At 40.0% G+C, this 24,765-nt stretch overlaps 1 protein-coding gene across 1 annotated transcript in view; it reads right to left on the reverse strand.

The window, feature by feature from the left end:
• Positions 1-24,765, reverse strand: part of gig (tuberin) — a 103,938-nt gene that overhangs the window by 25,980 nt on the left and 53,193 nt on the right. The window contains exons 21-27 of the mRNA XM_067095929.1: positions 23,627-23,785; positions 23,400-23,487; positions 15,548-15,638; positions 10,709-10,888; positions 8,175-8,362; positions 7,600-7,813; positions 4,970-5,180 (exon numbers count right to left, since the gene is read on the reverse strand). Coding sequence (XP_066952030.1) covers positions 4,970-5,180; positions 7,600-7,813; positions 8,175-8,362; positions 10,709-10,888; positions 15,548-15,638; positions 23,400-23,487; positions 23,627-23,785 — 1,131 coding nt within the window. The remainder of the gene's footprint in view (positions 1-4,969; positions 5,181-7,599; positions 7,814-8,174; positions 8,363-10,708; positions 10,889-15,547; positions 15,639-23,399; positions 23,488-23,626; positions 23,786-24,765) is intronic.

Genomic DNA, 24,765 nt, shown 5'->3' on the forward strand with positions numbered 1-24,765 from the left:
GTATGCAGCATACAGGTATACTGTGGGGGCTAACCTTGTATTTAATTTCAGTTCACTTTTAGATATTTTTATCCAATCTTCATACTGAGCAATATAACTAAAACTGATTTATTAATAGCAAGTTTTTATACAAACAAATTCAACATAAAACCTTTCATTGTAGGAATGTATATAGGTACACAATGCAGAATGTTCTAAGAGAAAAAAACCATGCTTGGCCAACTCCTCTATCTTGACAGAAAGATACCATTTCTTATTCAATGTTGCCTGACTACAACTGAGAAAAAGGAAAAGGACACTAGAATTTTTATGTTTGCATAAAAACTAGCTCTACTGTAAAAACATGGTTCAAGACAACCCATATACCATAAAATAACCTGAGATGCTATTTAGGAGTAAGGATGGTGCAGCTGCCAGTGGTCAACTCCCAAATCCAGGATGGGGGTTGGGTTGGCACAGAAAGGACCAAAGTAAAGGTTACAAGAGGAGCCAAAATGGAATAGTCTCCAGCCAGTGGAGGGCTTCCACAGGTAATGGGTCTCTAAAGAAAAGAACACCCCTAGGACAGACACTGACCTAGTGCAATGTCTCATTGTGGTACAGGTAGGAACAAACACAGCTTATAGCTGACAAATGATAATCCTACTAGGAAAAAACTGAAGGGCAGGGATAGCAAAGGGTGCTGAAATGGACTTATTTATAAACTAGAATCTTGGAGTGGGTGGATATGTTCTAGGATTACTTCAAGATTTCCTTACTGGTAGGCACCAGTGAGTTGCTGTTAATGGGATCTTTATTGAACCAAGGCCTATCATCTCTGGAGTTCTACAGGGTAGTTTCTTGGTCCACTATTATTTTTAGTGTATGCAAATGATATGATTGTTGGTCTGGAAAACAAGATTGTTCAGTATGCCAATGATGCAACACTCGTGGGTATAGTAAAGTCTCCACTTATGAGAAATGAAGCTGCCATCAGCCTCAATCAGGACATGGACTGGATCAGTGAATGGTGGAGTCAGTGTTGTATGAGGTTGAACCACCCACACAAATTTTGTGTGTTAATGCATTAAACAAATTATGTTATTAATATAAGAACTATAATTATCATTTCCAAAAAGCATAGCAAAGACAGAAAAGTCAGAATCAATCAAAATTACTCTACACTGTTTCCTTAGAAAATGTAGTATAGTAAATGAAATATCTCGGGTAAAGCCATAAACATGGGATTAACCTTGAGGGTGAGATTTAAAAGGATAAATAGATCTAGCAGTGCAGTATTCTTTTCCTGGCCACACCCTACAAGTCTTAAGAGTGTTTGAAAGAATACAGACTATTAGAAGACTGTAGTCAGGGGCAAAAGGAAGATGCACATAAGACCAATGATTGGAGTGGGACACCTCACAGGAGAGAGCATGGAGCTCAGTGACACAATTAAAGGCGGCTAAAGCAATCAAATCACTGTTTAGAGCCATGGTTCCCAATGTTACAAGGAGGTTAATTTGATTTTTAAAGGGGCAATTCGAGAATGTTTAAACAAAGTTAATGACCTTTTAGGCTTCCTCCATGTGAATATAAGAATTATATATCACCAAACAGGGCATCAGGATTTTAGAGGTGATCAGGTGGGGCATGGCCAAAAAAATGGTTGGGAACCACTGGTTTAGAGCATCAAGATGTAATGTGTTCCAACAGCAGCTCACAAGGACAAATGCCAATTTAAAACTTTCACATGGTCTCCAAGAATAGACTAACTGAAATGGCAAAAGATTCAGTACTGGGAAAAACTGTTTTCTAACTCAAGACCATGTCGGGTAAAGACTAATGATAAGGCAGAGATATCCCTAGACAGATGAATGTTTCTTATTAATCTGTTTGTGGAGGAATAAGTCATCTGGGACTGGAACAGAAACTTTGCTCACTTGGCCTAATACAGGGACATGGTAAAGAGATGGTAATAACCAAAGCAGAAACCTCTGGAAATTGTCAATCTGAGGCAATGCTTCATAACCATCACACATAAAGATGTATGGACTGAAGGTGCTGCAAAGCCTGTGGTAGTGAGGTTGCCTCAGAAGAAAGCTTTGAGTTGGAAGAGAGGTTGGGAAGTCAATGTAAAGATCCTGATGGTCAGGAGCCCCTCCTGCTGGGCCAACTGGGAGCCCACTCAGTCTCAAAACTTGACCAGCAATGGCCTCAACAGACCTAACGGCAGAAAGGCATAGCAATGACTACCCATACAGTTAGGTCCTTCTGAGGAGAACTGAACTGAGAAGTCTATATATTCAACAACATGTGAAGTGGACCCAACTAGGAGTTGCCTCTAACAGCCACAGGGCCCTGCACACATCTTGGGTGATGAGGCCACTCTGAAGGGTGGACTTTATACACACTGCCATCATGTTTCAAGTTCCCAGCCCAAAGTGATGCACTATGGTAACATTGTGCCTTTAAAACCACCTGAAGATCTCTACTGCCAGCTGTGTTCCCCCTAGATTCATCAGTTAGGCAATGATGGTAATATCAGCCATGACCCCTAAGCAACAACCTGACAAGGTATTCCTGAATCTTGGTGGTCTAAGACTGTGGCCTGAAGTTAAATAAGGTGGTGCATAAACAACCCTCTTGCTCAGACCAGGTCCCTAGTGAATGAACACCCAGCCCGACCAATATGCAACAATGACTCAATTTACACACCTTTTCCCATTGCACTTCTCACCCAAGTCAGCTCACAACCACAACATACAAAAGAAAGACTCACAAACCGACCAATAAACCGCAAATGAGAGAGCTCACAACCTTCCACCACCACCGATAACTCGTCACTCCCCCACATCACCGTTTTCCTTACATCTTACGACATCACAATAACCACCATTGTGCCATTCCAAACATAATGAGAGGACTGGCTTTACAACATCCAATAAAATTAACAGCATACTTTGTCTACATCTCTTAAATGTATAATGCCTGTAATTACTTTGCTAACCCAGAAAATGAAAATAAAATAATAATGATTAAATTTATAAAAATGACAGATAATCATCTTGAACTTGATACCCCTCAAAGTTGGGCCCCAGCCTGATGATGTGTCCAAGATCATGAAAAGCTCCAGACTCAGAGGGACCATAGGCATCCCTTTAGAAGGTTCTGGTGATCATTCCACCTAAAAAGGCTGCAGAGGACAGCATCCTTTGTTGGAATCAAGACAGCTGATGAAACTGAGGTCAGCTGAAGCTGAAGTGAAGGTAAAAATTGCTGTGGGGGACTAACTTCCCCTGGAATACTAGATAACCAATCAAAACAGGCCACAGTGGGGTGAGGTTGTCAAAGAACTTTTTTACAGTTTTCAGAAGACATCCCACCCTCTCCTTTGAAGGATTAGCCAACTTGCATCCACTGACATGCTTAGGCATATCTTCCAAACTGAGGGCAATACTCCTCTATGCAGACTGCAGATTCAAAGACTGACATGAGATCCTGAAAGGCCTGTAGATGATGCTGCAGCTCAAGCTTGCAACAGGCCAGCACTAATTAATCATCTATATGATATCTAAGATGCAAATACAGAAGATGATCCAATTGCCTGCAGGAGCTGAAATACTGGTAAACACCTGACAGGGAAATACACAAACTGATCATAAGGCTCAGAATTGGAACATGCACTCCCTCAAGCCAACAGCAAAAGAATTCCCCACTGGAAGTAGCTCTGCAAATCAATTCCAGTCTCCATATGGAAGTGGGTCAACTGAAGAAAATTGTCAAGCTGACCAAAGTTGATAATCGGTCTCCATTCTCCTGAAGACTCTAGGATGAGGAAGGAGGTTACTGAAGAACCCCAGTGACTCTGATGAAGCTTTCTTGACAGGAAAGTACCAGAAGAGGCAGACCTCATGTATGACTGCCTGATGCAGGAGGCTTGAAAGAACACATTTCTAGGCTTCGTGCACAAAGTAGGAACTTGAAACTATGAAGATGTAAAGCTGGATAATGATGATAACAAAGGCACAAGGCTTCTGGATGACAAAAGAGGACTGCTGCAACTGTAAGAGCACTGATGCTGGGGAAGAGTATTGCTGCAATGAAGCCCTGGCTTGTTTAGTGCAATAAGATGAGGATGAATATGAGGCTGAGGAACCATTGTTGATCATAACAGACCTTGTCAACTTTACACCATCAACTTAACCCACTCTTCTAGAAAGAGATGAATGACCTAGGATCTGATACAGGCAAAGACTACAACTCTGATGAAGACAATAACCTGAACAGGATCAGCATCAGTGCAACTAAAAACAAGTACTGTGCAACTAAACACTGATGCTCAACCTATAACATGCTAATGAACCTTGGCCATATCCTAAAAAGAGGGAGGAATACTCTTGTAGCAGAAACACTTGCAAGTATCCATTTGAAGGTAGACCAGCTGGTGGAGTGAGGATGGAAGGAGGCCAGAGCTTCTCTTGCAAGGAGCAACTAAGAATGTGGTAAAAAATTTTGAACTTCTGATCTGGAAATGTGAAAAATGGTGTCAGGTTACAGGACGATCATAACTGTAGCAGCATCTGTGACCAGCCATCCACATCTGCATGTAACCCAAGTATTTGGCTTAGGATAGTTCAAATTTCTTGGAGGTGGAGAGGCCACTGCCAGAACAAAGAGTAGCAGTCTATTTCAAAGACATCACAGACTGAGTTAAGGACCTCTTTTCCCTGGATCCTAAATGACACACTCAGCATCCTGAGAGGGATCATATTAAGCCAGATACAAAGGCCTGGAAGAAGGATATACAGTGGGTCCCCACTAGACCTTGGATCAACATTCATGCCTTCAGTTAATCATTGATTCTTCTGTGGAACATATCTCTAAATATATTGGGGAAAACTCACTATTTTGTGGATTTTTTCGTAGAGCAATGCTCACTATTTACTTAGAAGACTACAGACTCACTCAACACAAATGACAAAATACTAACCTAGGTTTAGGTTTTGTGGGTTTGGCGGCTGATGACTGCACCTGTGTTGTATCACTTGATTCTGTGAGTATACCTGTTGTATCGTCAAGAGTTTCACATTCTCTAAGTGGGGGAACACCACCTTCTTCACCACCCACAACTACTCCTTCACTCATTTCAGGACTAGAATGGCAACGCTGTACAGGGACGCGTGGATCCTCTGGGTTTTCACCTGTTAACAAATTCAACAAAAATATCAAATCCTATAATTCTTAATGATATGACAGTACAATGTAAATTAATTATTCTCAGCACCAATAATGGCTCATTAATACCAAATTGTATACCCAATGGTATAAAATAAAGGTAGACCTTCACTAATCTAAAACCACTAAGAATTTGAGGAGTGCTTGATCAGTGAAACGAGAGTTGTTGAAGGATTACCTCTAAACAACAGCTAAGCACCTTTAAAATATCATGCCTTTAAAATATCAAGTGTCATGTATATGATTAAGTAACATCTGATCCCCAGTTCTCCCCAAAAATCATTAGTTTATCATATAATTTGTAGTGTGGATCCTGACTTTCTAAGGGGCCTCAGTAAGGCTATACTATTATTTTATATCAAATCATCTGTCTATACCTCACACATCAAAGTGTGCATTGACATAAGCTTTTAACATTAAATATTATAATAGGCAATTATTTCATATATAATTATATACACTTAAAAATAAAAAAAACCACAGGAAAAGTTCTCCAATGATAATCATGGAAGAAACACAAAACAATGGGCTATGACTCATAGACTAATGAACATCAAAGTAACAAGCTTTTAATCTAAAATGCATTAGCAGGATATAATAAAACATTTGCACTTTAAAACCATTAACAAAGGCAAAATAAAAACTTTACTATAATGATGGGCAATAAAAATAAAAGAATTATGCATTTTGTTATTGCATCAAAACATTGGCCTATGATTCACACACTTTAACAGTGATTGTAATAAAATATGAAATTTTAAATACTATATGGTATACCATGTTACATGGGCACTTGAAAATCAGTAACAAATATATCAGGATTGTGAAGATGTAGAGAAAACTTCAAAGAAATAGGCATCTTATTACCTCAAACTGATTATGTTCAGTGTAAATTTAATCATGAAAGTTTCATTTTTCATAGATCAAACTAGGGAAAATTATTCTTAAATTGCCAGTCAATGTTTATAATCAGTCGACTGAATTCCCACCAACCACCACTGAAAACATACTAGAATTTTACAGCTGGCAGTACAGATCAAAATATTATGACAAATGGTAGCATAAATAATAAACCTAACTGATTTAAAACTACTTCACTTATAAGACATTTTAATATAAAACAAGTAAAAAATGTGCCGAAGTTTCTTTGGCAGAACTGAGTTATCTGTACAGCTGTATGCTGTAAGAGCTGTGGCCCACAAACCTTTCAGCCACAGCCAGGTGTTGGCTTGTCCTATAGCATTATCAGACACGTGGCTACTTTAACCTTAAATAAAATAAACACTATTGAGGCTAGAGGGCTGCAATTTAGTATGTTTGATGATTGGAGGGTGGATGATCAACATAACAATTTGCAGTCCTCTAGCCTCAGTAGTTTTTAAGATCTACGGGCAGACAGAAAAAGCGTGGGCAGAAAAAGTGCGGACGGATAGACACAGCCATCTCAATAGTTTTCTTTTTTACAAAAAACTGAAAAATGATAATTTCTCAAGCTTACATAGTTGGCAAAGTTGACTAGCTTTAGCAGGTCAAATTCTGTACATGCAAGCAGTTCCTGTATCTGTCATGAGAACTGTATTTTTCAATTTTAATTGTTTATAACTGCTTTTTTTAATTCGTTTTCCAGTACATATTAATATTCATCAACTAGGGTTCATTTTGTATTTCCAATCATCAGCTAACTTCACTCCTCTATCCAACAGCCTAACTATCAAGATTATGCACAGCTATTAGTACAAACCTAAAACCCATGAAAAATGGTTTTGAAAAGTATCATAAAATAAGTAATTTCACACATCTAAATACAAAAAAAAATATATTTTAAATATATAATCAAAACCTCCTACTTTCAATGCTCACCAGTTTAGTTGGAAACTTTCCACCAATGCAATAGGTACGTAGCCAATGTAGGTGTTACTGCATATTTCTTCAATTTATTTTCAACAATACTTTTTAACTATTTTACTTTCTAGTGTGAACGTGTGTTTCGTTACTGCCTATCATACTTTATTTCAAAAGCCTAAATCAATGTTTACGGTGATGTGTGAATAGTAACCTAAAGTTTTCATGAGTAATATAATCTAGCTTTAGCTATGCTTCACACAGCTTTAGATGCACTTTGTTTTTTAACTGGAGCCATTATGAGTAAATTATGAATAAATAATGGAATAAAATGACCTCTTGTGTGGGATTACTACAGTGAGCTCAGAAGCGTGCAAAAAGATGAACAAATCTAGTTCTATTGATACAATGTGTGAAGGCATGGGATATTTCAAGTTAAGGTGGCCTGGGGAAATCGGAAATCAGTACCGAATTTTTGAAGGAACCAGATTACAGGTAGGCGTATTAGTGAAGGTGACCTTAGGACTGTAAACCACTATGTACCTGATGTGCTTGTGGTGGTGAGAGGGGAACTTCCTCTAGTATCATCTCCAGGTTCAGCAGAGTTTATGCGAGGATCTGATGATGTGTGTGAAGGAGCTCCACTACTCCAGCCACTAGAATCTCTTTGTGAACCCGGATCAGAATCTTGTGTTCTATCGGATGCTCCTGAGAAGGCTCTAGGTCTAGTCTCTTCAAACTGCTGACTGAGAAGTTCCTGCAAAGAGTAAAATTACCAAATTACAACACTAAATATAAAAACATAAGAATAAACTTTACATTAACCTGATCTTCATACATCAATCTTTGAGATCTCTTGCATTGATCTCTGCACTGATTTCTGATGCATACGAAAAATTTTACAAGTCCCTCAACTAAGTCAGTTCTTATGGAAAAAAAATTTGAAATTATGGTTCCAAGCTAGGTGCTTGCAAGGGTAACAAAAATAAGTTAAGTCTACTCATTATTTTGTTCCAAACAACACTGTTAAAACCTTTAGCATTCATAATACTAAAGAGAAATACACAGAAATTTACTTTAAACCCTACAGCACAACCAAACTAATCACATAACCTTACCTCATATTTCTCATCCTCCAGAGTTTCAGAGTCAATTTTATGATGAGTAAAGACTGATCCTGCAAGGTCAGCTGATTCACCAGCAGGTGTTGGAGCAAATAAGACACTGATGTCATGCAATGGAAGTTCTCCTCCTGAGGAGACTAAGGTCTGATGATTCTGAATGCGCATCATCCAGGACATGTTACCTAACAAATGAGAACATTTAAATAATTAGGAGAACACTACTATACATATGCAGCCCAAAACTGTAACTACTTTTACCATCAGTCTCTTCCTCACACTATGTAATATCCTGACAACATGAGGTGAGTATATATGATAAGGAAGGCTGAGTACAGTGCATCCTCAACTCACGGCGCCACCGACTTATGGCGATTCGATCTTACAGCGCTTTTTCAGTGCCATTAACGGCGTTTTACAGCGCTGTAACTTGATGTTGCATCAAGTTAACGCCATAAGTGCAGTTAATGTTGCTACAGCAAGAATAGACATCAAGTCAATGGCGCTTACAGTGCTGTAACTTGATGTTGCATCAAGTTACGGCACCGTAACTCAAGTTATGGTGCCGCAAGCGCCGTTAAAGAGCCGCAACAGAGAAAAATTGACTTATGGCACAGCGCTGAACGGATCCCGCCTTAAGTCAAGGATGCACTGTAATTATAAGAGCCAAACCCACAACCTGCTCTGAGTCCAGATGTGCATATATTCATGTCCCTGACTGCTTTCCAGATTTTTAGTAAGCAATATTTGACACATCGTAATCCATATCAAATACTTTTATTTTTTACTTCTTCTCCTATACTTATCATACTTCATCTTTCCCTGGTACTTACCCATTAGTAAAAAAAATGCTAACTAATGATTATAGAATTTTTTCTGCTCCTTCCAGAGGTACTCTTTTGCATTGAATAAAATAATTCCTAAGCAATAAAAACTATTTTCAGATAATTTCTGTTTTAGTTCATGTATACAGATGTTACATACAGGCAGTCCCTGGTTAATGGCGGGCTCGGTTAACAGCGATCCAGTTTTATGGTGCCGATACATACCTCGGTTAGGTATGTATCGGCACCAATAAGTGGAAATCGGCGCTTTTCGGCGCCGATAACCCCCGAAAGTCATTATGCCCTTCTTTAGGGAAAATGTTCCGAGTCAAAAAATCATTATAAAACTGCAAAACGTAAGATTTACATAATAGTGCTAAATGTTTGGTAATTTCAAAAATGTTATCTCTAAACCAGAGTAGATGTTACAATTTAAGGGTACATTATCTTTCATATTGATTTTCCTATTGTAATACATGTTCTTTCATTTCAAAATGTCCTAGGTTTGATTCAGCTACAGTTTAAATTTTATGAAGATGTTCATTGAGTTGTTTAACGATGCTAATGTCTGCTGCTACTTCTTGGGGGTCAAGACACTTGTCACCATCATTTAATAAAGCATATCTTGGTGATTTGACAAATGTCCATTTATTTTCTTGATTTTTCGCCTTTGCCCTTGGCCTCTGACATCCCTGCTTCAGTCTTTGGGTACCTTGGCATTGCCACCCTCTTCAGCTCCCTGCACTTCCTGGTTACCCCTTTTGTGTTGGCAACCCAGACCCCTTTTCATTAATTCGTGGTAGAAGCTCCCGAGAAGTTTGTACTTTGCTGTAATCCTCTTACTTTTCCTCTTCCAGTTGGGGCAAGTCTTTATAGGAATATAAAGTCTGAGAGCCTTTTGGCAAGGAGTATTGGTATTTTTTTAGTTTCTTAGTGATCACCCTCCTCCCAATCCCAGTCGTGAGGGCTGACACTAATTCCCTCTCACTCTTGCAGCCAATCACCTTCTTTCCTTCTCTAATGGCACCCTATACTTGACCCTTTGACTGGTTTATTCAAAGTTTTCTGGAGACCATACAGGATCAAGGTGCATTCACTCTCTTGGCTTCCTCCTCTAGCTCTCTATGACATTTCATAACTTTCTAGACTTTGTTGTTTCCTATACAAAGTGCTTAACACTGGTCTGTGAACTGGCTCTCAGGCTCTCCACTTTCCACAGAAAAGTCCTTTTGTTAAGCAAATATGTTGCACACTTATTACATGGCTCTTATATGTGCGCACAGTAACTTGGTTTATAAACTACAGTGCAGCATGTACTTGATCCTTGCCTTGTAAGGTGCAACATGAACTTCCTTGACATTTTAAATGCATCTAATATCCCAGTAAGTAAATCTGAATGAGACCATTAAGTCTTATTTCTGGATTCTCACAGGGCTTGATTGAAGGATTTCTTCTTACATAAGTGAAAATTAGAGACATAGGCAAGATTTAATATGCTGGAATACCACAAACAATGCACATGGCAAGGCACACTGTAGGTAGTATTGCTTAAAGCAGAATCCTTATTTAGATAGAATATAAGTTTTATGCTTCTGCCTAAAAGTTATGAAGGATAGAACTTACTAAAACTAGAGAACTACAAAGTTATGAGAGATATAATTTACACTAACTAGACTACAAATTTTGAGCATCAAAGAGAGAACTAACCTGTAGCTTGTCTGATGTAAATTTCTGCCCATCCTTGACACCAACAGGCACATAAATGAGGTTCACCTGATTTGGTATCTGCATTACCAACACCAGACGTAGACACACCACTGCCTATAGACAGCCGGTCACCCTCAGTAGATTCACCAAGTCCACTACTAGGCCAACTAATGCCATCACCTTTGAAAGACATTTAAATTATTTTATAATAGTTGCAGTAGATCACCAAGTCCACTACTAGGCCAACTAATGCCATCACCTTTGAAAGACATTTAAATTATTTTATAATAGTTGAAGTAGTATATTTTTGCTATTCAAAAGTTACTCAACAAAAAGTAAGATTCCATATATGTATGTGTTACAGAAGGCAATTTAAAATACTTCTACTTCGTAACTATACATTACATAATTAATCTGCAAAAGGGATAAGGAACCTTGATGTGTCTAGTTTTTCTGTTCTTCTTGAGTTTATTAATTGTTTTATCAAATATTTTTCAAAATTTCTGAAACTTAAAAATGACTTCTTTTTCAGAACTGATGTTAACCCATGGCTTCACTAGACAAGAAAGTAAACTGTGTTCTTTGGTTGACTGAGCTACAATGTGCTGTTGCTGTCTAAAGAAGGCTTAAAACCCAGTATAATAAAGAAATACCACGCAGGAACTGCACAGCCAGGTGGATGAAGAAATTTTAGGAAACAAATTCTAATAATGATAAATAACAGTCTGGGAGATCAAGCATTGATGAAGGAACTGTAGCATAAGTAGAACAATCCTTTGAAAGAAGTCTAAGATGAACATCTTTGGAGATGAGGATTTCAAAATCTATTGTGCATAAGATTCTGCAGAAAAAACTTAAAATGAAAGCACACAGAATCCAAATCCATCAAATGTTGTTAGAAGAGGATGATCATACACGACTTACTTTCTGTCACCAGTTCGATGAAAGAATTAATACTGATTATGCATTTTTGAATAATTTAATGTTTTCCGACGAAGCAACATTCCCCATTAGTGGCAAGGTCAAAAGGCATAAGTGCCATATTTGCAGAACTGACAAACCACATGAATCTGTTGAACATGAAGAGGTTCTCTCAAAATTAATGTCTGGTGTGCTTTGTGGAAGAATTGAATCATAGGGTCATTCTTTTGTGAAGGATGTGTTGTTAATGGTGACCATTTAGAAATGCTACAAAATTACTTTATTCTTAAGCTTGAACAATTAGAACTTATAGAGAATAATGATTTTTATGATAAAACCAATTTTTTAGGTACTTACTTTCCGTCATTAGCTTTATCTGCGGCTACTTGGCGCAGGTTTGAAGTGTTAAAACTGAAACAATCGTTAACGAGCAAAGCGCTCCCAATAATTACTCCCCCACCTTTAGGGGTTGAGGGTAAGACAGTGGGTGTTATGGGTGATCCGTAATCTTTTAATCTCTTAAGAGGGTAGGGAGGGATCTCAATGATGAAGGTAAGTACCTAAAATCTGATTTTATCATAAAAATCATTATTTTTGAGGTGAAACTTACCCTCTATCATCAGCTGACTTTAACACTTGTGTGCAGGAGAAGGGCAAGAGATTTCCCTTTAATAAAATTATCAGATATTAGAAATATTCATATCGCTGCTTACCTGTTGCATACGATCCCATGGCAAGTTCTTGTCAGCGAGGATCTTCATCAGGTGAGGTCCACTATTGCAGGGAGGTGGAGCATGGACCCTGAATTAGCCATTGGTTAAGATTATGCAATGCAGAATGGCAAGTTTGGCCTCTGTGCCTCAGTCCTGCAAAGTTGATGGGGACTAAAACTACAACTAATCCCTAAAGAATTACCATCTCAGTGGACTGGGAAAGGAGAAAAGTACTAATTCGGTCTTCAGTGTCTCCTTCCCTGTCCCCGTAGCTATTGATAACAGATAGCTTCTCGTCTATTCCTTCCCAAAGGATGAGCCAGCTAACCTATCTCATCCCAAAAAAAGCCTTGTTAAGGAAACAAAAACCTTTAGGGCTTATCAAGGATCCCTGGTACAAGGAGGGAGCCTGCCCAACTCCTACAAACACTAACAGTACTCAGCACAAAGCACTGAAGAGTAGAGCTTTGATGGCGTTAGCCAAATTTAACACATTCTCGGGCTCCTGAAACAAGAAAAGTGGCTTAGCAGACACAAATGTACCTTTCCTGTTTGGACAAACAAGGACTCTAAGAGCTGGACTGTGAAAAGAGGGGGAGAAAACATCCCTTGCTTGACCACCATAGTCTTCCTAGCAGACAGCAAGGGAGACGAGAGGGGACTTTCAAAAAGAAGAATCTTTGGCCAAACATTCCCACTGAGTCAAGTCTCCCAAGTCCAGAAACAGACAAATTAAAGGAAGTACTGAGGAATTTGTCTAAGCACAACTGAACTAATTCCTTAAAATGAGTGTAGACTAAATGTTTTCTGAAAAGGAGGCAAAGGAGAATGCTGTCAGGAAGAGCATGGACAAAAGTAGCCCCAGAAACAAATGGTCTCCCAAGACCAGGAGCTAAAGTTCTCCTAATAGAGCTGACAGAGAAAGTCAAAAGCTCTCTTAATAGAGGGCTCACAGACTCCTTGTGCGGACTCGCTGAAGTGTCATGCGGACTTACTGAAGCTTTGGACTTGCTAACGTCTGTGTGGAATCACAGACAAAAGTGTGGACTCGCAGACAACCGTTCGGACTTGCTGCCAGCCATTTGGACTAGCACCCAACTGTGCTGACTTGCTGACACCCTAGCGGACTCGCTTCAGGCCAAGAGGTACCTGCAGACTCACAGACAACTGCACGGACTCACCGCCACCAATGCGGACTCCCAAGGACTCACAGAAAACCGCTCAGACTCACCGCTGGCCATACAGAAACCTGCAGAATCGCAGACACACATGCCGCCTGTCACACAGACTCGCAGAAAACCGCATGGACTCGCTGCCGGCCCTTTGGACTCGTTCGGACTCCTGACACCCATACGAACTTTCACTGTTTGCTGAAACTCACAGACTAACAGGCGAAAACTAATATCTGGCACACTTAGCCTAAGCTTGAAAACCACAACAGAATGGGAACTGACATAACAGTGGCCTAGTCAAAACAAACTCGGATCATCGGTGATAAAAGGGGAGAACTACCGCAAATGCTGACTCTGATAGCTAACTACAGACCCAGGACTGCTAGTGACGGATGTAGGTGCTTCGCCTTGCGTGCTAGCAGGAGTGAAGCCTTGTGCTAGCAGGTGCAGCAACTTGCACGCTGGCAGCACTCACAATGGATCACCATTGTATCAGGTTCAGATGAATCACTAGAATAACTGTGGGCTGACGGGGTCAAACACAAGATCTCAACCTATAATAACTGTCCTATGCGACCACGATCTAACTCTGTTCATGGAGGACTGAAAACAAAGACAGGAGACAGAAGGCACAGTCCTTGAACATACTGGGATGTTAGTCCTCGTCTGGAAACACCCGGGGCTACCAGGCCTGTCAGCAGGTGGAACCGATGGGACAGGACAAGGCTGCGTCCGCAGAGTGGCCAAAGGAACGAGAGGACACTATCCTTGCCAATGCACTGGACACACAGAGTAAACGACTCAAATAGTTACACACAATTCAATCTAGATTTAACCGGCTCAATCTAATTGCGTCAAATCTAGCTATTACCCTGAGCTGAAATTTGGATATATAAGGATCTACATCTTCTACAGAAGAAACTATAGACTAATCTCTAACTTCTTGACCAGGTGTTAATTCTAAAGAAAACATAGATTCAACACTGTTCATTTACACTCTCCTAAGTCTCCCTCTTCTAACTTGGCAATTTATTCTCTGTAGCTCTCTCAAAGTCCAATCCTTGTAATGATCACAAAGGCTGTCAGAATCGCAAATCACCTCTTGATGATCCATGCAAGTTCGTGTGTAAGTAAGTGCGTCAATTACCAAACTTGCAATAATCACAAAGGTTGTCAGAATCGTTATCACCTCTCGATGATCCATGCAAGTATGTCATGCATGTACGTCAATTACTCAATCTGGTCTTGTAACTTACCTTACAAAATCTAACAGATTTCGATAAGGAAGGTAGAGAAGAAGAATCCATACTGCCAAATACAGAACAAAACCATACCGTCCAATCGTTAACCCGGAAAACAAACACAAATATTAGAGCACTTGTCTACACACCTGGCCAATTTCACCGACAAGAGACAACTGATCGACCATAACACTCGCTGTCTTATCCCCACCCCCTAAAGGGTGGGGGAGTAACTATTTGGAGAGTTTCGCTCGTTAACGATTATTTCAATTTGAACACTTGTCGAACCTGCGCCAAGTAGCCGCAGGTAATGCTAATGATGGAGGGTAAGTTTCACGTCAAAAATACTTTTTTCAACAGGATGGTGCACCTTTACACTTTTCTCTGCAAGTTAGGCAGTTTCTAATAAGAAATTCTCTAACAGATGGACTGGAAGAGATCGACAATATTTTGGCCTCCACATTCACCTGATTTGACTCCACAGCAAGGATAACCGAAGTGATTGAAAACTTGCAAGCAAGGATAACTGATGTGATTGAAAGTACTGAAAATCAGCTGGAAAATGTTTTCTGAGAACTAAGAATCGTATTTCTCTTTGTATTAGTAATGATGGTGAAAATGTTGAAAATCAATAAGACGAATAAAAAATTTTGGTCATTCTTCTCTCATCCCTTTTCACAGATTAATTCTATCATACATATTTATGAAGCTACAAGTATTTTAAATTGCACCATGACTTTATAGACATACTATAGATGATAGTGTTCTAAAATAAATATTTGTTTTACACACCTTGATCTCCAAGCCCTGAAAGAATATCTCCACTCGCTCTCTTCACATTTCTCATATGGAGGTCATCTTTACTTTGAGGTTTGAAGTTGGCCTGAAAAAAAGTGAATTACACCATTATTACTTTAAAACTATCAAAAATATTTGAAGAAATGCATCATACAGGCAGTCCCCGGTTTACGACGGGTCCGGCTTCCGACATTCCGAGGTTGTAATGCTTTTCAAATATATTCATCAGAAATTATTTCCCGGTTTACGATGCATGTTCCAGGGTTACGATGCATCCTACGCCGATCCAATGGAAGAAATATGGCTTCAAAATGGCAGAATAATCAAAATTTGGAGGTTTTTTGATGAAAAACTCAATAAAAATGCAGTTTACATCATTTTCAATACACCCAAAGCATTAAAATTAAGGTTTTCTTAAGATTTTTTATGATTTTCTACGATTTTTCGGTCTATGACGCGGCGTAAAAACGGAACCCCCGTTGTAAACCAGGGACTGCCTATACTTTCAAAATATAGTTATCTTCTATTCACCTATCCCTGTTCACTGAACAATGCCAGCACCAATATGCAGTAAATGTGCCTCGCTGTTGAACTCCTCAGCTCCAGAGATCCTTCATTCCTCACACTGTTGGACTGTGGAACAGCCTCCCAAAAGATGTCATGCAATTGGAACTTCAAAAGTTCAAGCGAAGATGCAATGCAATACTACCCTAATACTATTCTCCTTGCATTTTAATTCATTTTCATCTATTCATTAATTTGTTTTTTCTTTTTTAATAAGTGGGCTCTCTTCTTTCTATATTTCCCTTTACTTCCTCTTACTTCTTCCTAATGAATACCATATTCTTTGGAAGCTTGAATTTCAAGTCAATGGCTCCTGTGGGCTTGTTTCATGTGGTATAAGTTAATAATAATAATAATAATAATAATAATAATAATAATAATAATAATTCACCTTTAGTACCCCAACATGTGTCAAAATCATCTTAATCTTCACAAAATGGCAATTTAAAATTTTTATAAAAATAAGATTGAAACAGAACAACAATACTAATTCTATTCTTAACTTGAACATTTCTAGACTATTTCTTAAAGCTGGTAAAAGAGACAAGATTCTTATGTCCACAACTAAAAAACTAAAATGTCTAGCAGAAGCCAAGGTTAGCAGGAAGATAGCCTTCCAGTTAAGGTCTTTCCTGAGAAGAGGAACACAGTAATCAAAAGAGGAACCTGTCAGTCACTTCAAAACTACATCCAGGTTCCAGGAGACTGGACATTGCTATGACTAGTCAAATGACTTGATGCCTAAAACTGTATTAAACTTAGCTCAACACCCTTTAGTGGAGGAATAAGAGATGCTTTAGATCTCCTTAGCTAAAAGAGGTAATCTTTAATTCGGGTCACAAATGTCTCAAAGAGGAACGTAGATTCTGAGACATCAGATACAGAAAATCGCTCTCTTATTCTGGTAGACAGAACTAGACGGTTGATGTCTGTGTTACAATAGAACGTCTAGAAAAACCCCCTTGTTCTGACAAGCTTCTGGACAATTTGATGCCTGACCGGACAAGAGCGAGCCACCCTTGGTGATATCTCTTGAAGTGAGAATGACTGAGTAGACACGGATTGGGGAAGGAGTCATGGAGAGTTCAGAACAGGGCTATGAGGGTCATCATAATGTTGCAAAGAGCCTGAAACTTGTTCTGCACTTCCTTGGCTATGTTGAAGGACAGAAAAGGCTTAGGGGTCCAAATTGGACTGCACTTACTCCATGGAGTCAGCTGCCCATGTTAGTCAGCCTGCCCCATAGATTCCACAGATCCTGACAGACCAGGGGATTCAAGGTCCACTCGGTTGTAAGAACAAACTTCTGACAGTTCCATTCGTCCGCCACAACTTATTAGTTGGCCAGAATAAATCGAGACTAGAAAAACTCTGATTGTCACAGTAGAAGTTCTCTTGCTGTTTCGTGGAGAGAAAATGAGAGAAAGTGTCTCCTTACTAACGTAATGAACGTTAGGACTGTGGTCTAGACAAAATGGATTACCCCAGTCTAGGAGTGAACGCGGATCAAGAAGCACTAAAGTCCTAGGTGAATTGCCTTCAGCTCTCTGACATAGATGTGAAGACTCCTTTCTTCCGGGGACACATCCCGAAAAAATAGTTAGTTTGGACAGCCACCACCGCACGTCTGACTTGAATCTGGGGCTTTGGAAAAAATGATGGAGTCCGATTGTGTTTCCTTGCCCCAGTTGTCTTGTGATCAGAACCTTCAAGCAATTTCCTTCAAAGGGAGTCAAATAAGTCAGACGTCCAGGAAAAAACTGATGTTCGTGGCCAGAAAAAGAAGAAAAATGTAAGAGGAGGGGACTCGAGAGAAGACTTGTGCCGTAGAGGCTAAAGTCTAGATCCCCGAACTGGAAGATCCTGTCTCTAAAATTCGCCGATTTTCAGTCATCATCACACCGTCAGAACGGAACCCCTGCTGATAACCAGGAAGGCTGTGAGAAGAAGCTGTTCTTCTTACCGCTGACAGAAAGAGGAAGAATGGCAACCATCAACTGCGTGTATCTTCAGCGGCCGTGAAGAACCAAAAGCATTACAGCGCTTTCTGTCTGCACTGTAAAATCTTGGAACTGGATGATGGAATTGCAAAACTCTCCTATGAAGCCTTTCTAACTAGACTAACGTGTCGGTGGACAACAGAATTCCCCATAGACTCATATACTACTGTTCCGAGTAAAAAAAAAAAAGAGGGCTAGAAATTAAAGAACCACCTGAAAGTAGCTGGTTGCAACTGTGTGACCCATGCTCCTGCCGCAAGTCAAGAAACAACCTTACTTTAAAATCTTGACAAGATCTTTGACAAGGAGGACTAGTTCCATTGCCGGAAAATCCAAAGACACTTGTCTTGCTCCATTTTCACAAAAGTCAACCTCTCAACTCCCTGAGAAACTTCTTGGAGGACAAAGAAATGCCAAGGGTGGGAGATTCTTCAACAAGCTCATAAATTTGGGACATAAAAGTTGCCCCAAAAACTGCACGAAGGTTCAGGACTAAGCTCCTGATCTCTAGTCTGCTTACACAGAAGCAGGGAAACATGTTCATCAGCGGATACAGGCCTTTTCAATGGCCTAGATGTACCTTTAAAGCACCAACTGCAAACCCTGCTCGCACTGGAATCTGAGTCACTGGATGATAAACTATGCACTCCAAGTTGGGTGCCTTTCCAGTGGCTTTCCGCCAAGTCCTGGGATCCACCTGGACCTCCGGTTTGCCTCCTCCCAGGTTTAGGGGAGTCTGACAGGGACCTTCGTCTAGGAGAGTCGGCGGGACGAGCAGCCGCCGCCTCCACTACTCATCCATCAAAATGCCTTACCAATGGCTGTCTGTCGATGCCTGGGACCAGACAACAGGCTCAACTGAGGGGGTGACTACCCATGAGTAAACCCCCAACCCCCCCTTGGACTTCCAGTATGCCTCCTCCCAGTGCTGGGGAGTCTGACAGGGACCTTCGTCTAGAAGCATCAGGGGACAAGTAGCCACCTCCTAAACTGCACAACAACTTTATTATTATAAGGTTAACTTCTGTTAACCCAGACACAAGACTGGCAAATGGCATGGGAAGGAAGCGGGGTAGCCAGGAGCAGGAGCAAGTGAATAAAAACGGCAGGAGGGCTAGCAGTACGAGAGAGTTGGTGCCAGGATCTCAGTAACTGGCGCCGAGCGCTCTGTAGTTGGTGCCAGGTGAGTGCTACCGGGTGCTCATAGTATGAGCTAGAAGCCAGATTGCTAAAAAATGTGGAACTCTCCAGAATTCTTGTCATCCTTGTTTTAGTACATGTACTGCCGAAGCAAGTACCAGAGCACGGTTCTCAGCTGTCGAGAACGTCTTCTCTTGCTAAAGCTCATCATAACCAAAACATAAGCACAATCTCTCCTACTGCAGTCTTGCCCTTATACTTTTCAGTCCTCTGCAAAGGAAAGTGTAAAAATAAGTTGTTTAATTAATTCTTTGCCGACAAATGTTATAAGTATATAGCGTACCTCATACAGACAAATCTCAACTCCTAAAAACATTATTTGAGACTTGCAGATAGGTATTTCATTACCAAAAATGTCGGTTCAGTAGTGAACGTAATATCACAAATTTTTAAAATAATTTGTATTTTTCATAACTAACAAACCTGCAGTCTTAAAATTTGGATAAATCTTCTAGCGCCAGCCGAACTGGTAAAAAAATCAATAGAACTGTATATGCAAGGAACTGATGGCATCTGTCCTCTGCCACAAGTTAGGTGGAACAACAACCAACCCAAGCTGGGATTCGTGACATATCAGTATTCTTCCAATCCAGGTTAAACTGTCAGAGGGGTGGTTAAAGGTGGGCCTTAAATGTTAAGACTGCAGGTTTGTTATTTATAAAAAATACAAGTACTGTAATTTTTAAAATTTGTGATTTGTTCATACACGTAACAAACCTGGGGTCTTAACATTAGGATAAACTTACTCTTGGTGGGAGGTGAGTATCATAACCGATTGGAGGTTTGCCACACCTGGTCATTCTTCTTGTATAACAGAAATCTAAGAAAGACAACCAACACCTCTGAACCCTAGATATGTGCATGACTTAGGTTCAGACTTGTCGGTTTCAATACATTACCCAAGTTCACCGCATAAGTGGAATGATGGAGAGCTATCTGTTCAAATAACAAACCAACGTAGCCACCTATGTAAGTTTGTCATCATCCCCCTCTCTCCTTGCTAAAGAAAGGAATGTTCTGCTACTGAAAGGTAACTTCATTCATTAATGATTACTATAACTGCATGGCCACTGCACTCACCTGTATCATGCCCATTTCAGTTCATGATGGAACAAACTGCATACTGCCTTTAGGTAAAGAAGAAGACAGAAAGGAGAAAAGAAGAGACGAGTCATCTCATTCATTTCACTTTCACACTAGGCTAGATACAAACTGTCCCACCAGGAGGTGGTTCGAACATCCCCTACGTCCGTAGTATTCTGAGGACGAACGAACGCGGGAGAACCACGGTCATGCAAAGTTAAGACTTGGGAGCCACTGCCGATGCTGTAACACTCCTTTTAACTGGGATGTGACTATCCTGGCTCGAAGAAGAAGAAATGATCTTTTTTTTTTTTTGGCACTAGGACCTGACACGAAGTCCCTAATTCTCCAATGCTTGACCACAGCACATACAGGGGACACAGGTGTCTGTGACGTAGGCGACGATGAAGATGATGATGAAGAAGGTGCAGAGGATTATGTCTCTTCTTACAAGCAAGAATACATTTCTCCTCAACCACCGAATCCAGTCTCGCCAACACTGCTTTGATCAAGAAATCCGCACATGGCGCAGCAGACAACATCATAGTAGCAGCAGGCTGTGACGCCACAAAGGTTGACAAAGCTGAAGGTGACATCACGGAGGGAACTGGCTGTGACGTCACAACAGCAGATGAATCACGAGAGGAGGCTGTTGATACCACTGATGGCAAACCAAGGGGTGACCCATAATGATGAGCAGTTGGTACCATATGCATCTCGCTAGATGTCACAGCACTACACCCCATATAGTGGAGGTCCAGGGAGAGGGAACAGCCATGGAAGATGGTACTGTACTGGGTATCGGGAAGCCAAGTATTGAGACAACAGGCCATCCAAGGTTGTTTTTCTTGATAGGCCTAATGATGCCCAAATACTCCCCATCTTTTGCACATCAGAGGCTGGAAAGAGGGACAAAGGTGGTGATCCCCCCCCCTCCCTCCCCAAAGGGAAAGAAGGGGCAAAATTAGACAAAAATTCTCTCGAAACCCCTCCCGATACATCCTTGACAAATTGTTGGAAGAACAGGAAGCGGTATGGGAAAATCTACCAAAGGTGAACCAACTGGAACAGGGCCTTCAAAAAAAGGGGCAGCCTCAGAGGAGGCTGAAAAGATGAAGGAGGAGACACAGAATCAATCAACAAGGCTGGTGTTTTTGTCTTCCTCTGGTGCTGACCCTTCTCTGAGAACCTCTTCCACTGATCCACTGACCAAGAACGACACTCTGCACCTACTGCAAGCTGAATGTGGATTCGTGTTCATGGAGGATAGGAAGTGAGAACAAGGGAATCCTCCAGCACCAGGGCACAACCTCTGAGGTTTACGGAAACAGATGGAGCTAGCAGGGTTTTGGGTACCCATGATAAACACAACTCTTCCCAACATGTCCACAAAACCTTCACACTGAAACACAGAAAGAAACACAGGCAAACAAAGAGACGGCTTTAGGGAGGAAAGAAACAACAAGACATCCTCACTCAAAGGCAATAAGAAGAAAACTGATACGTCACAAGTCCCAGCTTGGGTCAGTGGCTGTTCCACCTAACTTGTGACAGAGGACAGGTGCCAACAGTTCCTTGCATATGCAATTCTATTGAATTTTTTACCTGTTCCAGCTGGTGTTAGAAGACTTATCCTAATGTTAGGACCCCAGGTTTGTTCTGTGTATGAACAAGTTTACGTTTTATTACACTACTTGGCAAAGATGGTAGCGGATGCAATGTTTACGTTTATTATGCTACTCGGAAAGGTGGTATCAAATTAAACGTTTTATTATGCTACTCAGTAAAGGTGAGTTAATCATTGATTGCAAATTTGCTACTGTAGCAAAATATGATAAACTTGAATAAGATCCTAATAAAAGAACAATAAAATACCGATTCTGAAAGCCGTAAGCTTGAAGGCTACATGAAAATCAGTAATAATGCTTCACCGAAATCCGGTTAGGTAACCACTGAATAATGAAAAAAGCTGCTGCAAATACTCGATGTTTACACCAAGCATGGCAGAAACAGAATAAGATTGTCTGCTAAGTCATTCCTGGTATTCCCGTTAGTGGGCAGGACTAGTCACCTACACAAAACAAATTTTGAATTTAGGCTGCCGCAATAGTTTGAAACTACAGCTACGTAAGCACTTGGTAAGTTACTTTTATATATACAGTATGAAGTTATAAAATGATAAACTGAAAATAACTTAGCCAAGTAGTAGGCTAAGTTGGCAACTAGGCTATTTGTATGTGGAATTAGCTTGCAAGAATATGTTTACATAGGGACTTCATTTTTTAAGGATGTATTCAATATTCCGGGATTTTCTGTGGTCGGGCAGTGGCCTGGTCCCAAGGTTCCCAGATTTAAGAGGTTGGACTGTAGTACATGTGAAGTTGAGGATGGTTGATGGAGTAAGCAATGTTGGGATTCAAAGATGCAGTTACAGAGGTTAATTAAGTGAAAAAAACAGATCAAAGCGTTTTTAAAAAATAATTTAACAGAAAAGATTAGTGAAATGTATAACTCGTAATTCTTGGGAAGGAGGAGAGGAAACCTATTAAGTAACAGTTAAGTGGATTTCTCCCATCAATATGAAAATGGCTGGTCATACTGGGTTTTCATAGGAAAAATGGATTTACCTCCTCCACTTGAAATTAAAACTGACTACTCTAAGTTTAACGCTTGATAAGATGAAAGCATACACAAAACTATATTTCTTCATAAAAGTGCATATTCAACAAATATATTTGTTCAGAATATTCAGTTCTTCCAGCAGGACCTTCAGTCAATTAACTCTGGAGTAAAAAGGCTTACTGCATTCTATGAATTCCCAAGTCTTAACTGAACAAAAACTTTATGCAATATTATCAGGCAAAAATAACTGACAAACCCTTCCAACCCAAAATCTTAGGGTTCTAGCAAGATGAAAAAAGCATAAAGGCACCTAGACTATTATTACAGCACTAAGTACATACAGTTTCACAACTGGGAACAGAAAATAAAAAAATTACCTCATGTGATATGGTTCTATGAAATTCTGAGCGATGACGTCTACGACTAGCGCTAACTGTGCTGGATATGAAAGGTTCAGGTGCTGGGCTTCCTGCAATGATTAATTGAAGGAAAAAATGGTATATGTAATAAAAATTAATGTTCTTTCACCAAAGGAAACTTTTATCATTATCATCAATCAATGAGAACATTAAACCAACTTATAATCTCTCAAAGCATATAAAACCTTACCTTTTCTAGATTGCACAACTGCAAGCACTTATCACATAATCCATATTTAAGAGGTCTCTGTGAGCAGCCAGAGGTAGTTATAGTAATAAGCTTATTACCAACAAGCCAAGTTTGAGACTGGCCCCCAGACACCAACATCTCTGCAACGCTTCCTCTGCCAAAGTGAAAGTGTTTTTCAGTAACAAAATACACCAACTGTGCAAAATAATCTACTACATTGTTACATTACTCACCACCTCTGTCAACTAAATTACTTATGACTTCCTAAAAAGATTTATGTTTACACTTAGTTACTAAATATAACATGAATGAAGAGGACATTTTTCAACTCTAAACCCTACAATGGATATAACGGGAATTTTTCAACTCTAAACCCTACAATGGATATAACCAACTATAAAATTCATAACTTTCTATCAACACTTATATTATCCTTGAATCCACTATGGAAAATCAACAAGGTTTTAAAGTAATTTCATTTAAAAGAAAGTGCATGCTCAGCAAGCTAACTCCCTGTTACTGGATGTACTTATAAATGCTCTTCATTGTACTGAGCCAATCACTATCTGAGACAGTGGGAATGGGAGAAGGGCACTCTGGTTTATGATAAAAGCATTTACATACAGACTTTTAGTGTAAAGACAATATAAAGAAAAATATTACAAACCTATTCATGATAATATAGCACATCAATATTTAGGTGTAAAGATGAAGCAGACGAGCCCAAGAGGGGGAACACCGCTGCCCTAAGTCCGTAAGAAAGAAAACGGGCTGGCCAGGACAGGACCAGAAGTAGCACTTCTGTGCTTAAGAGATTTGCAACAGACTTCTCCAGATATTTGGCATCCCACAGAATTGGGTCTGAAGCAGAAGAAAAGCAAATAGACAAATTGCCACCAACAAAAGGGGCATACAGCAGTGAAATAAAGTAAAAATGCCTCCGTTCCTTGTTTAATAAAGGAGTACAAGGAAGAGTGAAATGACCATTGTAACCCCACATCAAAAGCTTGGAACTGGCTAACAAATAACTGTCCAAGGTCCAGTGGTCCCATATGGAAAAGGTACAGTCAAAAAACCATTGGCTTGGCTTGGAGATACTAAAGATTTGGTTCATTCTCAACAAACCATAAGAAA

This window comes from Macrobrachium rosenbergii, chromosome 52 (genome assembly GCF_040412425.1).
Source record: "Macrobrachium rosenbergii isolate ZJJX-2024 chromosome 52, ASM4041242v1, whole genome shotgun sequence".
Taxonomy (NCBI): domain Eukaryota; kingdom Metazoa; phylum Arthropoda; class Malacostraca; order Decapoda; family Palaemonidae; genus Macrobrachium; species Macrobrachium rosenbergii.